Source organism: Mya arenaria, chromosome 11 (assembly GCF_026914265.1).
Source record: "Mya arenaria isolate MELC-2E11 chromosome 11, ASM2691426v1".
Classification (NCBI taxonomy): domain Eukaryota; kingdom Metazoa; phylum Mollusca; class Bivalvia; order Myida; family Myidae; genus Mya; species Mya arenaria.
In genome coordinates, this window is record NC_069132.1 from 58,415,252 (window position 1) to 58,436,868 (window position 21,617).

The 21,617-nt window shown below is 36.1% G+C and overlaps 2 protein-coding genes and 1 long non-coding RNA gene across 3 annotated transcripts in view; 2 read left to right on the plus strand and 1 right to left on the minus strand.

The window, feature by feature from the left end:
* Positions 1-6,479: 6,479 nt before the first annotated feature.
* Positions 6,480-15,511, minus strand: LOC128208176 (complex I intermediate-associated protein 30, mitochondrial-like). Its single transcript, XM_052911609.1, has 5 exons — positions 15,427-15,511; positions 13,864-14,457; positions 12,557-12,655; positions 8,758-8,844; positions 6,480-6,758 (listed from the first exon to the last, which is right to left on the minus strand). The coding sequence occupies exons 2-5, from the start codon at positions 14,443-14,445 to the stop codon at positions 6,537-6,539; spliced, it is 990 nt and encodes a 329-aa protein (XP_052767569.1). The 5' UTR covers positions 14,446-14,457; positions 15,427-15,511; the 3' UTR covers positions 6,480-6,536.
* A 177-nt stretch (positions 15,512-15,688) lies between these two features.
* LOC128208178 (calcineurin B homologous protein 1-like) overlaps positions 15,689-21,617 on the plus strand; it is a 30,285-nt gene continuing 24,356 nt past the window's right edge. Inside the window, exon 1 of the mRNA XM_052911611.1 lies at positions 15,689-15,855. Within this exon, the coding sequence (XP_052767571.1) occupies positions 15,789-15,855 (67 nt within the window). The 5' untranslated portion in view covers positions 15,689-15,788. The remainder of the gene's footprint in view (positions 15,856-21,617) is intronic.
* LOC128208179 (uncharacterized) lies at positions 19,883-20,929 on the plus strand. Its single transcript, XR_008256867.1, has 3 exons — positions 19,883-20,014; positions 20,405-20,502; positions 20,795-20,929. It is a non-coding gene; the product is annotated as an uncharacterized LOC128208179 (long non-coding RNA).

Below are 21,617 nucleotides of genomic sequence, written 5' to 3' on the forward strand. Positions count from 1 at the left end.
GCCCGAAGGTTGTTTTTTTTTCAACCGCCTCGCATACATGTAAACGATATCCCGAAACAACCTATTTTCGACCACAACCTGTTTTCGGCCGGCCCCGGAAAATATGTAAAGTCATTGGTCTGCGATTTAAGGCAGGCTGTGGGAGTTTGGTTCATTTAAGGGGATACTAGGTACGTTCTAACAAAATTTCAACAATGCATAGCAGTGATACCTTAAAAATGAGAAAGGGGACCACTGTCACCTATACTATAGCGTAGCCTAGGCATTGCCCAAGGTCATGACATAGGTCATTCCTCTGCGAATTTAGGCAGGTTGATGGGTTTTGGTACATTGAGGCTAATACCCTAGGCATGTTCTATCATAATTTCTGCAATTTCAGCATGTAATACATGTACCTAAAGTTAACAATAAGAAAGGGGACCACTGCCACCTATACCACAGCGTAGCCTTGGCATTGCTCAAAGTCATGACATAGGTCAATTGTCTGCGATATTAGACTGGTTGTGGGGTTTGGGTACATTTAGGGGAATACTATAGGCCTGTTCTATCATGATTATCTATAGCGGCGACCCCTTAAAAATGAGAAAGGGGACCAATGCCACAAAATCACATCATAGTCTTGGCATTGCCCAAGGTCATGTCGTAGGTCATTGGTCTGCAATTTTAGGCAACCTGTGGGATTTTAGTTCCTTCAAGTGGATACTTAGCACGTTCTAACATAATTTCAACAATATATATATATATATAGCCCAGATATTGCCCAACGTCATGACATAGGTCATTTGTCTGAGGATTTTAGGCTGGTTGTGGATTTTTGGTGCATTTAGGCAAATACCCTAGGCCTTTTCTATCATATTTTCAACTATTGAAAAAGTAATCCCTTAAAAATGAGGAAGGGGACCACTGCCACATATATGACATCGTTGCATATTCCTTCTTCTTGGTCGTCATAGGTCATCAGACTGTGGTTTTAGGCAGGTTGTGCGATTTTGCTTCATTTAGGTAGATACACTAGGCCTGTTTTTACATAATTTCAACAATGTGTTGCGTTGAATGATGCCTTAAAAAGAAGAAAGGAGACCAGAGCTGCCTATTTCATAGCGTAGCCTAGGTTTTGCAGTTGGCCATGGCAAAATCAATTGGTCTGCGTTGGATTGTAGGCAGGCTGAGGTGTTTTGGTACATTTAAGTCAGTACCCTGGACATTTTCTTTCCCATTTTTGAAAATGTTTGGCTATGCTACCTTATAAATGAGAAAGGAGACCAGAACCACCTATATCAAATCAAAGCCATGGCCTAGCCCTTAGTTATGGCATAGGTCATCGGACTGCGATTTTAGGTAGGTTGTGAGATTTCGTTCCACTAAAGCAGATTCCCTAGGCCCATTCTAACATAATTTCATCAATGTATAGTGATGCCTTTAAAGCAAATAAGACGACCAGAGTCACATATTCCAAAGCATAGCCAATGCCTTGCCCTAAGTTCATTGGTCTGCGATTTTAGGCAGGTTTTAGGGTTTTGGTACTTTAAGGGTTAGGCAAATATCCTAGGCCTGTTCATAATTTCAACCATCTATGGCCGTGATCCCTTGAAAATGAGAAAGGGGACCAATGCCACCTATACCACTTAGAATAACCGAAGGAAAATCCCTGCTCTAGGTCATGTCATAGGTCATTGGTCTGCGGCAGGTTTTGGTTCTTTAAGGCAAATATCATAGGGCTGTTTTATCATAATTTGAACTAAATGAGATTTGTGTGAGTACCTAGTATCAACTTAAATGAGATTTGCGTGCCTAGTATCAACTTAAATGAGATTTGAGTGTCTAGTATCAACTTAAATGAGATTTGAGTGCCTAGTATCAACTTAAATGAGATTTGCGTGCCTAGTATCAACTTAAATGAGATTTGCGTGCCTAGTATCAACTTAAATGAGATTTGCGTGCCTAGTATCAACTTAAATGAGATTTGCGTGCCTAGTATCAACTTAAATGAGATTTGCGTGCCTAGTATCAACTTAAATGAGATTTGCGTGCCTGGTATCAACTGAAATGAGATTTGCGTGCCTGGTATCAACTGAAATGAGATTTGCGTGTCTGGTATCAACTGAAATGAGATTTGCGTGCCTGGTATCAACTTAAATGAGATTTGCGTGCCTGGTATCAACTTAAATGAGATTTGCGTGCCTAGTATCAACTTAAATGAGATTTGCGTGCCTAGTATCAACTTAAATGAACTAAAATCTCAGTCTGATTAGGGCATCTCTCAATTATTGCCAAAGAGGGATTGGTCTTACTATACATATGCTTATTGTTTTTGAAAATATGTATAAAAAGTTTCCATTTAATATCTTGTACGGCTTTTGAGTTGTGGCCAAGGTTAATGGCTTTTCATTATGACAACACCAAGGCTCTGACACTTATTCAATAAGTTATATTCGAAAAACAGATGAGCTAAAAGTGCTTCCCTCAATAGTAAATGGCTGCCCCAAAACAAGGCAGTTAAAAGTTGTTCTACCCTTACTCAATGTAGCTCTATTTTTACAAAATTATAAATTGTTGATGCTCGAACTATAAATTGTTGATGCCAGTTGACCAAATATCATTTTGGTGTCTTCTAACGGTAGGTTTATTTTATTGATTTTATATTGTAAAAATGTTCAGTGCTTAAGAAATTATAGAACAAGATTTAAAAAGTTTTCATAAGTTGATCATGACATTTAACCTACTGATCTTAAAAACAATAGGGGTCATCTTCTTCTCAATGGCAGCCACCACTGAAGTTTCATGGTCCTATGTCAAACCATTCTCAAGTGATTGTGCAAAGCTTTCAAAAAAATGGTTGACTGTGATCTTGACCTTTGACCTTCTCACCTTAAAAACCATAGGGGTCATCTACTAGTCAAGGGCAACCTTCTTATGAAGTTTCATGGTCCCAGGTCAAATGGGTGTCAAATTAAGTACAAAGTATTTCCAAAATGTTTTAACGAATACCTTGACCTCAAAAACATCAGGGGTCATCTACCGGTCAAGGGCAACCTACTACTGAAATTTGATGGCCCTAGGTCAAACCAATGCTGAATTATTGTGCAAACAAGACCTTGTATATCAACTGACCAACTTCCAAACATTTGCAAAACTGCATGCCCCTTTTTTCAGGAGAGCATAGAACAACCACACGGGTTAATCATGTATATAAACAAGAGCTGTCACAGTATGTGACGAATGCCCCCGAATGTGACATTGACCTATGAACAAGGTCAGTACATGAAAAGTTGATCTTGCCTTTACGTGTCAAATACATATGGCAAGTTATTTTAAATTGCCTTTTAATATAAAAAATACCACCCATACTTGACAACCTACACTGTTATGTCCTTATAAGCAGCATTCCATTGTGAATCAACACTTAGTGTGACCTTGAACTTAGAGGTAGGGACATGGGTCTTGCACGCGACACGTCGTCTTGGTATGTCTGACACTAGTGACAAGTCATTTTTAAATCTGTCCATACAAGAGAAAGTTACAGCCCGGACACGACAACCTATACTCTATGTCCTAATATATGCAGCATTCCATTGTGAATAAACACCTAAGTGTGACCTTGACCCTAGAGGTAGGGACACGGGTCTTGCATGCAACACGTCGTCTTGGTATGTGGAACACATGTGGCAAGTTATTTTAAAATCTGTCCATACAAGGAAAAGTTACAGCCCGGACACGACAACTTATACTCTATGTCCTTATATGCAGCACTCCGTTGTGAATAAACACCTAAGTGTGACCTTGACCTTAGAGGTAGGGACACAGGTCTTGCACGCGACACGTCGTCTTGGTATGTGGAACACATGTGGCAAGTTATTTTAAAATCTGTCCATACAAGGGAAAGTTACAGCCCGGACACGACAACCTATCCTCTATGTCTTTATATGCAGCACTCCATTGTGAATAAACACCTTAGTGTGACTTTGACCTTAGAGGTAGGGACACGGGTCTTGCACGCGACACATCATCTTGGTATGTGGAACACATGTGGCAAGTTATTTTAAAATCTGTCCATACAAGGGAAAGTTACAGCCCGGACACGACAACCTATACTCTATGTCCTTATATGCAGCACTCCATTGTGAATAAACACTATGTGTGACCTTGACCTTAGAGGTAAGGACACGGGTCTTGCAGGCGAAAAGTCGTCTTGGTATGTGGAACACATGTGGAAGTTATTTTTAAATTATGTCCTTACAAGGGAAAGTTACAGCCCGGACACGACAACCTATACTCTATGTCCTAATATGCAACACTCCATTGTGAATAAACATTAAGTTTGACTTTGACCTTAAAGTAAAGGACATGGGTCTTGCACGCAACACGTCGTCTTGGTATGTTGAACACATGTGGCAAGTTTTTTTAAAATCTGTCCATACAAGGGAAAGTTACAGCCCGGACACGACAACCTATACTCTATGTCCTATATGCAGCACTCCATTGTGAATAAACACGAAGTGTGACTTTGACCTTAGAGGTAGGGACACGGGTCTTGCACGCGACACGTTGTCTTGGTATGTGGAACACATGTGGCAAGTTTTTTTTAAAATTTGTCCATACAAGGGAAAGTTACAGCCCGGACACGACAACTTATACTCTATGTCCTTATATGCAGCACTCCATTGTGAATAAACACTAAGTGTGACCTTGACCTTTGAGGTAGGGACACAGGTCTTGCACGCAACACGTCGTCTTGGTATGTGGAACACATGTGGCAAGTTATTTTAAAATATGTCCATACAAGAAAAAGTTACAGCCCGGACACGACAACTTATACTCTTATGTCCTTATATGCAGCACTCCGTTGTGAATAAACACCTAAGTGTGACCTTGACCTTAGAGGTAGGGACACGGGTCTTGCACGTGACACGTCGTCTTGGTATGTGGAACACATGTGGCAAGTTATTTTAAAATCTGTCCATACAAGGGAATGTTACAGCCAGGACACGACAACCTATCCTCTATGTCTTTATATACAGCACTCCATTGTGAATAAACACCTTAGTGTGACTTTGACCTTAGAGGTAGGGACACGGGTCTTGCACGCGACACATCATCTTGGTATGTGGAACACATGTGGCAAGTTATTTTAAAATCTGTCTATACAATGGAAAGTTACAGCCCGGACACTACAACCTATACTCTATGTCCTTATATGCAGCACTCCATTGTGAATAAACACTAAGTGTGACCTTGACCTTAGAGGTAAGGACACGGGTCTTGCAGGCGACAAGTCGTCTTGGTATGTGAAACACATGTGGAAGTTATTTTTAAATTATGTCCTTACAAGGGAAAGTTACAGCCCGGACACGACAACCTATACTCTATGTCCTTATATGCAGCACTCCATTGTGAATAAACATTAAGTGTGACCTTGACCTTAGAGGTAAGGACATGGGTCTTGCACGCAACACGTCGTCTTGGTATGTTGAACACATGTGGCAAGTTTTTTTAAAATCTGTCCATACAAGGGAAAGTTACAGCCCGGACACGACAACCTATACTCTATGTCCTATATGCAGCACTCCATTGTGAATAAACACGAAGTGTGACCTTGACCTTAGAGGTAGGGACACGGGTCTTGCACGCGACACGTTGTCTTAGTATGTGGAACACATGTGGCAAGTTTTTTTAAAATCTGTCCATACAAGGGAAAGTTACAGCCCGGACACGACAACCTATACTCTATGTCCTATATGCAGCACTCCATTGTGAATAAACACGAAGTGTGACCTTGACCTTAGAGGTAGGGACACGGGTCTTGCACGCGACACGTCGTCTTGATATGTGGAACACATGTTGCAAGTTTTTTTAAAATCTGTCCATACAAGGGAAAGTTACAGCCCGGACACGACAACCTATACTCTATGTCCTTATATGCAGCACTCCATTGTGAATAAACACTAAGTGTGACCTTGACCTTTGAGGTAGGGACACGGGTCTTGCACGCAACACCTTGTCTTGGTATGTGGAACACATGTGGCAAGCTATTTTAAAATCTGTCCATACAAGGGAAAGTTACAGAGCCAGACGGACGGACTCCCACATATTGCCCTTTGTTAGGTACTTTTCAATTACTCCCATTATAAAAATATGCCCACTAAAGCCCTACTATCCCTTACTAACCCTACCCAACAAGGGCTACCCAACAAATTTGATCTTCTATAAGTAATGAAGGAATTAGTACCCAATATATACCAATTCGTGTGTGCGGACGGACGGACGGAAGGTGCGATTTTAATATGCCCACCTTCAGGGGCATAAAAAGAGAAAATTCTAGCAGTTTTCCAAACTATCGAGATCTGTTCTATTGTAAGTTATCTTATATGACTGAATTGAAAGCATTGATGACGAAATCATCTGATTCTGAGACAGAAAATGAAAAAGTTGTCAGTTGGCAATCTGTGAGAGTGCAGCTTTAACTAGGCTTAACACTATCATGGAACAAATAATTTATTAGCAACTATATATTCATAATACAGATTTATTTTACTTCACTAGTAGTCTAAAGGACCTCTTTCATACATCTCTATATCAAAATCATATCTAGTAGCGTTTTTATTATTAACAAGAGCAATATAGTCTATCTCTAGTTGGAAGGGTCCAGGATTTCCGTCAGCGAGAGTGATTCCGAGGTCACTTATGGAATGAAGCTGAATCATCTCTTGAGAGTCCTGTATACGACCCGCAGCTGTGAGGAAAAACTTGGACAGCGGTATCTGGAACAAAAAATCATTATTTGTTTTAGAACATTTATATTTGTTTTAGTGTAAGAGATATTTATCATTTGGGTTCCCATGGCGAAATATATTGCAATCTTACACTAAATCAAACAGTTTTTCTTTTTATTTCATGATTTTAATTCATTAAAATTAACAAATATTTGATTTATAGTTGATCGGGAAATCAAGCCAAATTTTAACCAAGTGATATTAAACTGGCAATGGGGTCATTGACTTTCCAGCACTTAGTGAAATTATGTTTGTTTTTCACAGTTAATATATATGATATGTCATCACTCACAGAAAATACATGTGTATTTAATGCCATTAACTGCAGGCCCCAATTTCTCGAAACTTCTTAAGTCCCTTATAAAAAGATTAAGCTAATCTCACTATTTTTGTTGTTCTATAAAATGTGTTATATTTACTTTGTCAAGAATATTTAGAAATAATTTTGGAATAATCTGTATGATTATCACAATAAACCATTTTTCATATAGCAAAATCCATTTTCAGTATGTATTTCGGCTATTTGAAATAAGCGACTTAAGCCTGTTAAGCTTAAGAAGTTTCGAGAAATTGGGGCCAGGGCTTTTTTCAAATATTGAGTAAAGGCATAGCCTTCCAATACTGGGATATTTCAGTGATTTATATCGTACCGTGTAATTGGTGGGATATTTCAGTGATTTATATCGTACCGTGTAATTGGTGGGATATTTCAGTGATTTATATCGTACCGTGTAATTGGTGGGATATTTCAGTGATTTATATCGTACCGTGTAATTGGTGGGATATTTCAGTGATTTATATCGTACCGTGTAATTGGGTGGATATTTCAGTGATTTATATCGTACCGTGTAATTGGTGGGATATTTCAGTGATTTATAGAGTACCGTGTAATTGGTGGGATATTTCAGTGATTTATATCGTACCGTGTAATTGGTGGGATATTTCAGTGATTTATATCGTACCGTGTAATTGGTGGGATATTTCAGTGATTTATAGAGTACCGTGTAATTGGGTGGATATTTCAGTGATTTATATCGTACCGTGTAATTGGTGGGATATTTCAGTGATTTATAGAGTACCGTGTAATTGGTGGGATATTTCAGTGATTTATATCATACCGTGTAATTGGTGGGATATTTCAGTGATTTATATCGTACCGTGTAATTGGTGGGATATTTCAGTGATTTATAGAGTACCGTGTAAATGGGTGGATATTTCAGTGATTTATATCGAACCGTGTAATTGGTGGGATATCTCAGTGATTTATATCGTACCGTGTAATTGGGACTTTGCAACGGTCAAATCAAACAACAAGAGCTGTCACAGAGACAGCGCGCTCAACTATTCCACCGCTTTTCGGTGTATGGATTGAAAAGTTTTGGCGAAACATGCAGGAATCACTGTTAAGATTAGATTTCAATGCAATACATGATGTGCTGAGATATTTACATAAATTGAATTGGAAAATATTTGAGGTGGTACGCAAATTTTAACGTAAATTCTAAGTCGAAAAAGGGGCATAATTCTGTCAAAATGCTTGATACAGTGACCTCCTCCTGTGTACAGGTTGGGGGCATGATGATGAACAAGTGTGCGAAGTTTCAAAGCCATATGTCAATGGACTTTGAAAATATTTGAGGTGGTAGGCAAACTTTAACGTAAGTGGTTACGCCGACGCTCAGGTGACTAGGATAGCTCTTCTTATTCTTCGAATAGTCAAGCTAAAAACAATGATCATTGAGGGAATAAGGTCTTTCTTGATCTTTCCACTGGAAAATTTATCTTTAGAACTTTTCTCATTTGGCCACCTTACATAAAATATAATCCTATTTTTCTTGGAACAAAATTTGCTCAATTTCGGATAATTTATGTGAAAATTTGGAAATGCTGTAATGTTTGCCAATAAGGAAGTTTCCCTAGTCTAATTTCCTTGTCTTATTTCAGCACCTATTAAAGAAGATAAAAAAGCCCTGTTCAGAACACTTACATTAACTTCCTGCCAGTAGGGCCCGCCCCTTGTGTACAGTGGGTAGTTATACATGTCTGACTGATGAACATTCCATTTACGATCCATCTGAAATTTTACACAAATGGGATAAATATTATATGCACACACAGTCGAAGACAGACAATTCAAGATGTACTAAGTAATTTTGGCTTAAAACCCCCAAAACCATCAAATAACAAGAGCACCATGGAGCAAGCACTAACGATTTTGTTTTGTTTATTTAGTCGAAAACGGGCATAGCTCAAATTTTATTGAAGGCAGAATTATTGGCATGTACATGTCAGCATCGTCGGATTGCTTTATTGTGTACCGTGGGCAATTTGGCTAGGAAAATGTTGTAATCATGAATAATTTATGAGGCATTTTAATTGGTTCCGCAAAGTACTAGATGCTTTACAGTTGAAAAATATTCTGGCGAATGCCAGAGTTGAGCTGGATTCGCCTTCTCAGTACAAATATATTTGGCAGTAGTCAAGACCACAAGGCCACGTAGGCTACTGACATTGTAGAGTCATTGAACAATATTTGAGTGTAACATGCAAATTCATTGGAAGAAGAGTTGTCTCTCCTGCCTCATGCATATTCATTAAAGCGTGATTTTTTCAGTCAATTGTCCCAAGGTATGTATGAAGTGTAACAGAAGAAAGTACCGTGGCTGCCGACGATGCATGTCAGAGGCGCCGGACGGTATTTTGTATTGGGGAGGCAGGGTTAGGTCCGGGAAGGGATGACCCCCTTCCGTTTGTGCAGATTTTTTTTTTAAATCACCTTGCTTAAAACGCGTGTTCAGGACTCACATGAATCGTTTGAAACAAGTATTTTTATGCGTAAATATATTTACACCTCATCATAGTGCAGCCAAGAATATAGTTTGAACCATTAAGCATTGAATGACCTTAACTCAGGGTTCTTTTTTCCAAAAGATAGCTTTGAAAAACTAAAAATTCGAGGTTGATTTGGCTCTGACATGTTTATTAAGAGGAATATGAAAAAGACATGATAAATAACAATTACTGCTTCTGTGTCAACTTATTTTTGAGAAACAAACTGTTCTTTTGATCTTTTTTGACAAATGTGATAAAATCTTTATTAGTCGTCTGCAGTTTGCATGAACTGTCATTGTTATACTTTACTCCACTAATCTTCGATGACCGCTGATGGCTTCGATACCGATGAAGCCGTAGTTAATTGCCCAATAAAGAGTCACAGTTGTTCCCATTAGCACAGAAGATAGCACCCTTCAGACATTGGCAATAAATGACCAGGCTGTAGCTAAATTATATTTTCTCAAAAAAATATTTTTTCTCAGTTGATCAGCCGAAATATTGGGGAGGCGACCGCCTCTCATATATTGCGGCTGATCATGTGAGTAACATGTGCACCATGTTTCATGTCAATATTTGAAGACATTTGGGTTATGGATAAGGTTGAAGTTTGTTTATGATGATGATGACAACTAAACCCAAGAATAAAATTAATATGGCTCAACATTTTTTTCTTCAATAAATAGACTAGCTGATAAAAAATACCACACTGGTATTCAATAATTGTAAGTTCTGGGTGTTACTTAGTATAGCTCAGAACATATGTCTAAACATGAACATCACAAAAGTAAAGCTTGTGCATGTTATCGAAGCGTTTTATGTCACGTGATGTAGGTCAGTCGAGGGGAAAGCCGGAAATATGCATGGGTTTTTTATTGTATTGGTCTGTTTTATGCTAGACTTCGAGCGGTTAACTTGATTTAATTCAAATTTGAGTCGTTTAATGTTGGTTATTATAGCAATCGGAAATTGACATGTTCATTGAGAATGTTTATAAATATAAACATGTCAATTGTTGGTTAGAAAATCAAAGGTCACGAAATTGAAATTGAAATATTTAAAAAAGTATTGACGAATAATGAATGAAATACGGAAACATTTTGATCTCATAGAAAATATGAATGAAAATTGAAGCATTATGGTATTCAGGTACAGTTTTCCCCGAGTTATTTTACAAACAGTTGAAGTTTCGATCTCTGGTTTTTACCCTGGCTTGGAATATCATAATTTGTACAACGCTTTAATATTCGAACATTGTATATAGATGTTGTATAGATGTTGTATAGATGTTGTATATATAGATGTTGTATAGATGTTGTATAGATGTTGTATATATAGATGTTGTATAGATGTTGTATAGATGTTGTATATATAGATGTTGTATAGATGTTGTATATATAGATGTTGTATAGATGTTGTATAGATGTTGTATATATAGATGTTGTATAGATGTTGTATAGATGTTGTATATAGATGTTGTATAGATGTTGTATATATAGATGTTGTATAGATGTTGTATATATAGATGTTGTATAGATGTTGTATAGATGTTGTATATATAGATGTTGTATAGATGTTGTATAGATGTTGTATATATAGATGTTGTATAGATGTTGTATAGATGTTGTATATATAGATGTTGTATAGATGTTGTATGGTAACAGTTTTCGATACATATATATATTTGTAATTTGTTTCAAGTCTTCCCCAGAAAAATAAATTGATCACAAGTATTGCTCAAAGCAACAAAAGTGTTTGTGTTTTGTGTGTATTTGTGTTAAGATCTAAGTTTTGTAATTCATCCAATGACCTTTAATCATAATACATGTACATACATTTACTATCAAATAAATTCTTCACATCAGTTCATAAATGTAGGCCACAAAGGTTTATCTATACTGGTATTCATAAAACATCTTAAATCCTTTTCTCACTTATCAAATAATATAAAAACACTTACTGTTAAGTAAAAAACACTAATACTTAATAATTTGACGGAAATTGATGTAAATTATTTTAGACTTAAAAAAAAAATATTGCCCAAGATCATCTGTTGTGCTATCTTCAATTTGATCAATAGTGATTTCATACTTGAAATCTTAATGAAGTAATGCTGTGCAGTTGCTCATAACTTGCCTTCAAATCATTAGAAGCAATTCTGGTCCTCACTTCAGCTCAAGCCTCCAAGCTCTGTTTTCCCCTAATTTCATCTTAGCTGGGCTTGTTACATTTTGCTATGCCAAATACTTATATAAGACCTAAGCCTTGTACATGTACATCCAAAAGTCTGGTTTCGTTAACTAATAAATATTTGGGTTTTACAAAAATAACATATTTTACTACAAGAGTTATTCATTTTTTTCTTGTGGGGACATCATATTACAGCTGCAATCTCACAGATGGACTTTTATGACAACTTTTTTTTATTTTTTTTAGAATGAGCCAATTTTTGCATAAAAGTTAAAAAGTTTGATCTGATATTTTGACACCAGTATTATATGACTGGTTTCCAGATATTTATGCAAAAAAAGGGTCCATTAAGACAAAAAAAAAGTTGTCAAAATGGTCAATCTGTGAGAGTACAGCTTTAATATGCTATTCCCACAAGAAAAAAATTAATAGCTCTTATAGTAAAATATGTTATATTTGTAAAGCCTAAATATTTTGAATAACTCTTATAATAAAATATGTTATTTCTGTAACCTAAATATTTGTCTGTTGATAGTTTTAACATTAAACATTATAAGTATGCATTCATCAAAACAAATGGACTTGTATACCATTTATGATTTTATAAGCTTAGTGTTTGAGATTATATTTTGTCTACAGGCAATTAAAATAAAAAATAGCTGATTGCTGATAAACCAAAAAAAAATGTTCAGTACAATTTAAAAAAAATAATGCCATCCCATTAAACACAATATAATTTTAAACACTAAATGCACATAACATACCTGTATGACAATCATGTAGTTCCTGCCATCACCTCTCACTCGCAGGGTCATGTCTGTATAACCAGTCCAATCATATGGAATCACCTGCTCAAATGATTTCTGAAAAATTTAGATGATTTTTTTTAATTAAAAACATCCAAACAAAAGCTAACATTCATTCTTGGGGAAACATTGTAGGGCCGCCATTTTTCACAGACATAAACTGTTTTTATAATATTTGAAACGTTTAATTGCTGGTTGGTCTCAGCATACGGTAAATATACAGACCTTTAGATCAATGATGGTCATAAAAAAAGTGACACAAAGGGTAGTCTATGCTGTTTAAAGAGCCCCAACTCCATTTTATTGCCGGAGTGTGATTAGGTAATTATTTACTTCCAACATTTCAATAAACCTGTTTCCAAAAAAATGTTTTATTGGTAGTGCTCCTTCAGACAGCAGTTTTGTGAAAAGGTTTGTCAAAGTGTTTTAAGAAACTAAACTCACAATCAAACTCTGGTAAAAGAAATAAGGCGGGTCTCTGTAAGTAGTGTAGACTGAGCTGTGTTTCATTTAAAATGATGAAGAAATAGTAAAGTTATCTTTGTTTAAAGTCTTAATTCAAAGCAAAATATTGCCAGACGTAGCATTAATGGCACAATTCATCAATTGGTATACACACACTGAAGGTTAAACAAAGTGGAAAGAGTGTCAGCATGGTATTACATCATAATAATTAAATTATCGGAATCCACCTCCCGAAAAAATATGTACGGAATTTTGTAATTTCCGAATACATATCAAAGAGTATAAAGGTACAAGATGATATCGGCACCTTACGTGTATTTTCGGTTTTTACAGCAACATATGCAAAACAGGGTTTACAAATTTTAGTAGTGATACACGTATTAATAAGCTAAATTATCATGACATAATAGTTAAAAATAACACTGAACATAGATCTATTATTAGAGACTGTAAGTTAATTTTCCAAAAATTAAACAGTGCTGACTTATTTTTCACCGGACATTGTGACGAACCAAAACAGAAATCATGAAACAGTTATGTACGGAAAAAAAAACATTCAATGTTTTTTTAACTTTTTGTTGAAGAATTTCAGTGCTCACTATACCAGTATGATGGCAAAGTAAGGTTCATGTATGGATATGTACACAGGTGGTAGCTACGTTGACAGGACTCAGCCTGGTTGATGTTTAGGTTTTGTGATAATAATTTATGATTCAATCATTTTTTTTGGGGGGGGGGGGGGCAAATAGGGTGGGTCCTGTCAACATATCCGCCATCTGTGGTTATGTCAGGTAACTTACTTTATTCGAGGGTGAGCTCAGGTTGCAAAATCCTGACCTTTTTGTTACTCCATCTTGTGGAACTTCTGTAATTAAATTACCACAAAATAAAGCCTTTTTATTTGGGCTGACAATCAATTCTGCTCTACTCTTTCCATCCCCGGAGTCACTATCAGCCGACACAAACCATGAATTGATTATTTTCTCATCAAACTTCACGAAATATTCAAAGTCACCATGATCACGCCTACCATCAAAGTCAAAATTGATCTTATCCCTCATTTCCTTTTTAAACTTGGGTATCCCAACTCGGATAATGTCAAGTCCATCAGTTAAAACTTTAAACAATGATCTGTCGTCTTTTCCTCTGAGCTGTGATCTTTTGGGTCCCTGCATGGACGTAATCAAGTTTGACTTTGGCATTTTAGCACTATAGTGCCGTGCTTGGCAGTATGTTATTCCGCTATTTTTTGAACGGGCGGCTGATTTCACACTGATGGGAAAACAGATCTGGCAAGAAATTACCAGTCTATGAAGACCTGGGATAGTTTTTAAATGGTTGTAGCACAAATGCTTGTAAACTTGGCTTGCCATTGTTGACATGTTGTGATGTTACTGAAAACAGAAAATGCAGACAAATGAAACAATCTAAAAACAACAACAACATATATTAGTTTAATGTTTAAACAGGTATGCAGTTGCTTTATTTAAAAATATTCAACTCTGAGCTTGTATCCATACCAACTTCTCAATCCAAAATCTGCAATTCTTCATAATTATATTATAAACTTGTAAATGATGAAAATTGTATGAATATTAAAAAATCTCTGAAATGTTAAATCAGATAGCTTGACTGGCTAAAAAAGAGGTTCCAAATACCAAAGTGCCAGGTAACTGGGTCGGATTATGCACCAGTCAATTGTTACCACGCCCCCCCCCCCCTCCCCAAGTCCGGGGGTAAACCGGGGATAGCCGGGGAAATGGGCCGTGTTTTTACCTTTCAGGTGGCCCCGCAGTGCCGGGTTGTTTTGTTTTCGCGCAAAATATAGCGGGAAATTTGCCTTACCTTTTGGGCATTTGGTGGGGATTTGACCATCAGTAAGTCCCCGCGGGGCAGAGATTTTACCCGGGGTTGGCTGGACCGAAAGTCAAAGTCCCCGCTATCCCCCAGACCTGGGGGGCCATAGTTACAATTGACTGGTACATTACCAAAATGGTTGGGGAAATAAACACTGGACGGATTGGTCTCAGGTTTGTTGCAGGCACCTGACAATCAATTTTTTTACAATAAAAAAAAGGTTTGTTGCAGGCACTTGACAATCATTTTTTTACAATCAAAAAATATGTATGCAATTTGTCAAACAATAAATTTAGCATTGTTAACTTTTTATATAATAGTCCGATTATTAAAAATAACAGCTCTCAGTGAAAACCAAGGAACTCATATTTCCATATAAATAGTTGTATGTAACCTTGCGATTGTCAACTATTCTACTTGACTCGAAATATCACAAACTATCGTAAAACTGGAATAAGTAAGAAATGCTCATTAATAAAAAAATACGAAAGGAAACAGTACTGTACCTAGGATCAAATGACAGAACCTGTTAGAAGTCTTATGGTCTAAATAGTCTGCATGATATTTTACGAGTTACACCTCCATGATTTTTAATGCACAGAATACTCTTCGGCGAAAAAATTATAAATCCAATAAAAATGATACTGGATGTAAAATAGGTTTTTAATATAATAATATTTTACAAATTATAAGGTAGATTTAAAGATTGTGTTTATATTTTTTTATTCAATTAAAATATTGTGCATCGGTTGAAGATATATTCGACCTTCACCTTTTAAGCCTACTTCCGGGTTCTGTCACAAGATTTTGTTTTGTGTCTGTTTTTACTAATAAAATTCTTAGAACTGTGATAAAACATTTAGCCAGTATGGGGAATAAATCTTCTATGCAGCTTCAACAAGAAGAAATTGATGAAATTCAAAAGGAAACAGGATGTAAGTTTGTCAAATAATGCGAAAATTTGTAAAATATGGTTATTTCAATTTCTTAAGCCTGATTCACACAGGGACTCACTCATGGTTTGTTAAACTTAAATACCAAAAGCTGGAATCCTTAAGAAAATGTTGATATTTACTCAAATAGCGTTTTTGAAGACCACACTATTGACAATACTGTTACTAACGGTTTCAGCGATTTCACAGCGGTTGATTGACATTACCATGTGATGTCACGGCTTTCAACAGCGTCTAAAACCAAAGAGTCAATGACTCTTGAGATCTGGTTTTCAAGAGTCTAAATAATATCTTCAAGAGTCATTATCGTTTTTTTTCTAAATTCTTGGTCTTTCTTCATAAAAAAAAAGTTCCCATCAGTCATAAGATGGCATTCCAAGGTACATAATACTTTGTTTAATAGTTTCCAAACTTGAATAAAAAAAAAATCCAGTGTTTTATAAAGATCAGATGTATTTATCCACTTCTCATTCTAGAAAAATCTCAAGTAGGAAGAAAATTGATTAATATAACTTCATAGAATACCTTGTTGTCTTATTTCCTGTCAGGCCAAATAAAAAATAAGTGCATTTCCGGTAACCCGACCGACTGTATTTTTTCCTCGCCAACCCTAATCTTTTTTTAGGCATAAAATTTAAAATCAAATATTAAATATTTTTTTTAGTTGCTTCTTTGTCTCTGTTCCGGGAGAATAAATGTTCATTCCTGATATGTATTACCGAGATGCTTTGTTAACAGGAAAACAAAATGACGGAGTTCGGCGAACCCTCTCCGATATCTTCTAATTGGCAAACGCTTCTTAAAGAGACTGTCTCACAGATGAAAAAATAGCGAAAAAAAAAAATTGTCGAAAAATGACATAAACTTGGCATCGATGTGTTCAATGCTTTGAAACTTAATTATTGAAGTACCACATAGTTTACAATTTATTTAAGTTTAGCAGTTATTTCGTATTTTTCCATTAAAAAAAGTTACTGGGTATGTCTACCGGGTAGAATTCATAAGTCATTTCTTATGCGTGATTGGCTAGTCGGCGTTATCACCGAGGTAGGCTTATAGCTTAATTATGTCACCCTTATTGTGTAAGCCTTGATAGCTCAGTAGGGAAGACACCAGACTTCAATTTTGCGACGCGGGTTCGAACCCAGGCTCCGACACAATTTTTTCTAACATTTTGGTACTTTTTTTTTACAATTTTGACATCAAAGAGTAACACATTCTATTAGATAATTGTCCTGAGATTCGTTACAAAAAACTTTTTTTGGTGCCAATCTGTGAGACAGTCCCTTTAATGGTACAAACACATATTTGATCACAGGAGACACATTTTGCCGTCTTCATAATGAAAATATTTCGGATATAGTTTGTGGTGTTATTTATCTATGTCCAAAATAAAACTTACTTTTTTCTTACAATAAGGCTTTGCGTACATCATACAGGCTTCTTGGCTTTGCGAATTGTCTAGGCTGGTTAGAAAATGTCATATGATCGACAATAAGGACTAGTTATAAGGACAATATGGCCATGAATGAATATTGTTACTGCCCAGATCAATTGGCAGACTATACAAGCCAAAATGAAAAACTTTATAGCCTACATTGAAAGACAAAAACCCAGGGCAAATGATCTATTAATCTGCCTATAGATGTAAAATAAACTGATCGGGAATATGTCATTTAGGTTTTCGTAGGTATTTTTATCATTAAAATGGTGGTTTGGGGGAAATTTTAACAATTTCTAGTCTGAAATGGTGCATTTTGAGCACATTTTATTACTTTTTAGCTCGACTATTCGAAGAATATGGAGAGCTATACTACTCGCCCAAGCGTCGGCGTCTGCGTCGGCGTCACCCCTTGGTTAAGGTTTTGCGTGCAAGCACACATAGGTTAATATCTCAGCAACTACTTGAGGTATTGCATTGAGACTTGATACAATGGTACTCAACCATCCAACCTACTTATTTAACCAAGTAAGATAACTCTAGTTTGCATTTAATGCAAATAATAGACCTTTATTATTTGACTTAGAAATTCTGGTTAAGGTTTTGCGTGCAAGCACACATAGGTTAATATCTCAGCAACTGCTTGAGGTATTGCATTGTGACTTGATACAATGGTACTCAACCATCCAATCTACTTAATTTTCCAAGTTAGATAACTCTAGTTTGCATTTAATGCAAATAATTGCCTTTATTATTTCACTCAGAAATTCTGGTTAAGGTTTTGCATGTAAGCACACATAGGTTAATATCTCAGCAACTACTGGATGAATTGCATTGAGACTTCATACAACCACCCAACCTAATTGAATAATCAAGTTAGATAACTGTGTATTGCAAATAATGGCCCTTTATTATTACACTTAAAATTCTGGTTAAAATTTTGCATGTAACCACATTTATGTTAATATCTCCGCACATCATGTATTGCATTGAAATCTAATCTAACAGTGATCCATGCATGTTTCACCAAAAATTTTCAATCCTTACACTGAAAAGCGGCGGAATAGTCAAGCGCGCTGTCTCTGTGACAGCTCTTGTTATCTCTGATTTTAATCTAAAAAGAAAAATGGGAAGATTTTAGGGAGGGCACGACTAGGTTGCAGCCCACCTGGATCTCAACCCTTCCCTAAATTTGCCACCAACTTCCACCAAATGCCACCGAAATCCATGGCAAATGGGTGGCACTTGGTGGAAAATGGGTGGCACTTGGTGGAATATCAAGAATTCCACCAACTGCCATGAAATTTCCACCCAACTGGAGGTGGCAGTTGGTGTAAAATTGAACTCAGTTTATTTTTTCATGTGGCACTTGGTGAAAAAGTTGGACTTAGTTAATTTTTCATATGGCAGTTGGTGAAAAAATGAACTTAGTTAATTTTTTGGGTGGCATTTGGTGAAAAAAGACTTAGAAAATCTCAAGAGTTCTGTAAAATGGAACCATTACTTATCATGATGGAATAATAATAGAATTTACGACAGTTGCTGTTCATGCTGCTGTTTTAGCATCATTACATATGCTACTATTTAAAACTAACTGGTAATGTTGCTCAGGTTATACTGATGATGATTACGATGTTGGTGGTTCTATTGATGATGATTATGATGTTGGTGGTTCTATTGATGATGATTATGATGTTGGTGGTTCTATTGATAATGATTATGATGGTGGTGGTGGTGGTGGTGGTGGTAATTATGATGATTGTGGTGGTGGTGATTATGATGATTGTGGTGGTGGTGGTGGTGGTTGATTTTGACAATTGTGTTGTTGTTGGTAGTTCATTGTGGTGTTGGTGAATATGATTGTGGTGGTATTGGTGATTATGATGATTGTGGTGGTGGTGATAGTGATCATGATGATTGTGGTGGTGGTGACAACAACAACAACATGTTGTTATTGATGATGATGATGATGATGATGATGATGATGATGATTGATGATGATGATGATGATGATGATGATGATGGTGGTGGTGGTGGTGGTGGTGGTGGTGGTGGTAGTGGTGCTGGTGATGATGATGATGATGATGATGATGACAACAACAACAACAACAACAACAATGTGATGGTGATTATCATGATCATGATAATGATGAGTTAAACTAAGTTTTCTGTGTACATGTGCTCTGTTGCTATTTCCCCAAAGGTACAGGGATGCATTAATGTTTGATTTAAACTCGGAATGACCTCTCTGCTGGAAAATCTCCTCAAAATATTTGAATCTTCTGACAGTTACTAGCATTAATTTTGTGGAACTTTGAATAGTGAGAAAAAAAATTGTGCAGTTTTGTTTAATAAAATGGATTGATTATAAGGTAACTTTTTTTTTTTATCATATTAACATCCAAAAAAGATCATGACTTATCATTTTATTTTATTTTTACACATATTAGGCTCTTTGTCTTTGTTTAAAGTTTGACTAAGAGATAATCTTTATGCATGTACTGTCAAGTATGTTTCACTTTATTCCAAAATAATTGACAAATACTCAGTCAAGCAATGTACTAAGTTTAAAAATTATCATTCAATTTGTACAATGAAGTTGAAGATGTATAAAGAAATGTTATACACATTTGTTCCAGACAACTCCCCCCCCCCCATAAGGATGACAATGTACTTGGACAAGATTCTAAGACCTTTTTGGTAAATATTTGAATATTACAATAACTTAAATGAAGACTGACCTCATAGTTTTATCATATTTTATTAGCTTATACTTATTTAAAAGTGCTAAGTGCTATGAAGGGTGAGATAAACAATATTAAATGCCAGTCAAGAAAAGATGTAGAAGATGTATATGATCTAAAGGGTGTGTGTGTTTTTAAGAAAAATCGTTATTGGTATTGACAAAGCCTTGGTGTAATTCATGTTGTTGGCTGCATGATTTTGAAAAAATAAAGATATTAAAGTGAATCTTGGTGTACACATGTTTCCAAAGACATTTGTAGAACAAATTGTAGAACAAATAACATTCTTTTGTGAGGCAAACCCTGTTATATTGAACAGATTTATTAAAATGATCGCTTTTTTCAGAAAGAAATATGAATAGGGGACTTCTATAGCAGAAGAAGTATAGCCAAACTTGCAGAAAACAACAACCGAATGACTGCATCACTAAAGAAAAGAAACAGGTTATTGACATTTCAATATTCAAAATACCAAAACCGGTAGTTAAATTAACTTTTTACCTGTATTGTCATTGCTAATACAACAGACAAGTGCTCTTGTAAAACATATTTGCAATGATTCAATGTATGAGGCTGAATTCTATAATTAGTTATGGTATATCATTTTGTTGTTACTTATTTAAGAGTATGTTTTTAATGTTGTCATTTTATTTATGCATCTAATTTTGAAATATATTTTGAATAATGATAGCTAAAATGAAACCTCCAAAATAAATAATACTAAAACTGTTTTCAGGATTTCTCCAAATGTAGAAATGCAGACAGCTCTTCACCATCAACTGTGATCCTTTGTAATTTTGTGTACATATGAAACTAAATGACTGCAAAGAAATGTTTTTTGTTGTTCTTAGGTTGTTGTATGCATACTTCATAAATCCCATGATTTTATTTCCACCAAGTGCCACATAATTTCCACCAACTGCCACATTGGCATGGCATTTGGTGAAAAAAGATCAAAGAAACTGAACGTGGCATTTGATGGAAAATTGTTCCAATACTCCACCAACTGCCACCTTGGGGTGGCATTTGGTGAAAAATTTGCCACCAACTGCCACGTGGCATTTGGTGGAAAACGTTCCAATACTCCACCAACTGCCACGTTGGGGTGGCATTTGGTGAAAAAATTTGCCACGTGGCATTTGGTGGAAAACGTTCCAATACTCCACCAAGTGCCACGTTGGGGTGGCATTTGGTGAAAAAAATTGCCACATGGCATTTGGTGAAAAAAGTTCCAATACTCCACCAAGTGCCACGTTGGGGTGGCATTTGGTGGAAAATGGTGAAAAATTAGATCAAAGTCCCATTTTATTCTGTTTTTCATCGTTTTACACCAAGTGCCACCCGTTCCAATACTCCACCAACTGCCACCCATTTTCCACATCCAATTCGTGGCAAATTTAGGGAAGGGCGCAGCTAGTGTTATGGTATTTATTTAAGTACTAATGTATTAATGTTTTATTCTTTTTTCATCTACCAGGTACATTTTAATTACAAATAGACAAATACCGGTATGACCAGTAAATGACTTTTAGAAACCTCTTGACTGTCTTTATTTAATA